Genomic DNA, 2016 nt, shown 5'->3' on the forward strand with positions numbered 1-2016 from the left:
CTACCAGTACTCAATTAATGCCTTAAGCAGACATGCATTAATTATAAAAGGATCTAGAGCAAAACATTCAATAGTAATATGCAATATCTACTTGAAGATATTTTAGTTAAACCCATGACTAGACATATGTCTAAATACGAGCTAAGTGCAAACTGAAAATAAGAAGGAATTATTCTTCTCTTTTTAAGACAGACATTTAATGCCCACTGGAGGAGCCAGTCTTTAGATCCACTAAAAATTTCTTGCTTAAACATAAGCTTCTAAAATGTGTAGCTAAGAGAATGGCAATCTCCATAGCAGTCTCTTCCGATAAACCTCACTGCTGTCACTGAAAAATAGAGGTGGATAATTTCCAATAGGAAATGAAGAAAGTCCAACATTTTCAAAACTGCATGTTCAATTAGTATTACATCTATGTTTTTAGCCTTTTTTATCTATGTACTGGCTGAATATTTGTGGTTCTGTTTTCAGCAATGTGAATGTCAGCAGCCAGAGTCCCTGTGTTCTTCCGTATTTCATCCTATCAGGAAAATAGTGTGCATTACAGAGGCCTTCTGGAGATTTTTTTTTTGTGAAATTTTGGTTCATTTTTCCAGTGTTGCTATTGAAAGCACCTAAGAAGTCATTGGATACAAAGACATGTGTCTCTCTCACTTTCTTTCTTTCTTGTAAGAAATGCTGGTTCTACTTTGTAAAAAGTTTCTGCAGGAAAGAGTTAAAAAAAAAAAAAAAGAAAAATTTTCTTCACAGAAAATTGCTTTTGTGGAGCTCTTACATTTGCTTTTCTTCTGCTTTGACTCCCGCAGGGACAGCTGTGTGCGCCTAATATGGAATGAAGAACCAAACTGCTGTCAATGAGTTTATTCTTCTGGGATTTTCCTATGGGCTGCAGGTCCAGACCTTACTTTACCTGGTCTTTCTGGTCACCTACATGGTAACAATCACTGAGAATGCAATCATCATTTTTGTGGTGAAAAGGAACCAACGCCTCCAAAAGCCCATGTATTATTTCCTGGGGAACTTGTCCTTCCTGGAGATTTGGTATGTCTCTGTAACATTGCCTAGGCTTTTGTTTGGATTCTGGTCACAGAGCATGACCATCTCATTCACCAGCTGCATGACCCAATTATACTTCTTTATCTCTCTTATGTGCACTGAATGTGTCCTCTTGGCTGTAATGGCCTATGACCGCTATTTAGCTGTGTGCCATCCCCTGCGCTACCCAGCCATCATGACCCACAAGTTGTGCTTTCAGCTGTCAATTCTCTCATGGGGAGGAGGCTTTTCTGTTTCCTTGGTCAAGGTGTCTTTTATTTCACACCTCACATTTTGTGGTCCACAAGTCATAAACCACTTCTTTTGTGACATCTCTCCAGTCCTGAACCTTTCCTGCTCTGACATGTCCCTTGCACAGACAGTGGACTTTGTATTAGCCTTGGTGATCCTGCTGATACCTCTCTTGATCATTGTTTTCTCTTATTGCTGTATCTTGTCAACTATCTTGTGTATGCCTTCAGCCCAGGGAAGGAGAAAAACCTTCTCCACTTGTACCTCCCATTTCACAGTAGTCATTCTCTTTTTCTCAGCCACTCTCTTCATGTATGCCAGGCCCAGGAGGATCCATTCATTCAACCTCAACAAAATAGTGTCTGTCTTTTATGCTGTATTCACTCCAGCACTGAACCCTCTAATATATTGTCTGAGGAACAAGGAGGTGAAAGAAATTCTGAGAAAGATCATAAACACTAGCTGCTCTGCACACCGATAAGTTCCTAGGCTAAGGATACAGAGGAACATAGACAGTAGTCAGAAGTTTCCTTCTTGAAATGTAATTGACTGAGACCACTACAGATTGTTCATTGCTGACTCAGTCATCACTGTCTTGCTGCACTGTAGTCTAGTAAGGAAGAAATCGTATGTGGAAATATCTCCTTTCCATTCATGGGGGTGATGACTGAACTACATCTGTCCGTAAATTATTCTGAATAATAGCAATAAAATAAGTCATACTAGAAC

The 2016-nt window shown here is 39.5% G+C and overlaps 1 protein-coding gene across 1 annotated transcript; it reads left to right on the top strand.

Moving 5' to 3' along the window:
* The first annotated feature begins 763 nt into the window (after positions 1–763).
* LOC104335059 (olfactory receptor 6B1) lies at positions 764–1768 on the top strand. The gene has a single exon (XM_009940747.2). The coding sequence runs from the start codon at positions 833–835 to the stop codon at positions 1766–1768; it is 936 nt and encodes a 311-aa protein (XP_009939049.1). The 5' UTR covers positions 764–832.
* Positions 1769–2016: the final 248 nt, after the last annotated feature.

This window comes from Opisthocomus hoazin, chromosome 26, assembly GCF_030867145.1.
Source record: "Opisthocomus hoazin isolate bOpiHoa1 chromosome 26, bOpiHoa1.hap1, whole genome shotgun sequence".
In the NCBI taxonomy this organism is placed as follows: domain Eukaryota; kingdom Metazoa; phylum Chordata; class Aves; order Opisthocomiformes; family Opisthocomidae; genus Opisthocomus; species Opisthocomus hoazin.

Bases quoted from the DNA above. Each gene is read 5' to 3' on its own strand.
- LOC104335059 (XM_009940747.2), top strand. From the start codon at position 833: ATGAAGAACCAAACTGCTGTCAATGAGTTTATTCTTCTGGGATTTTCC.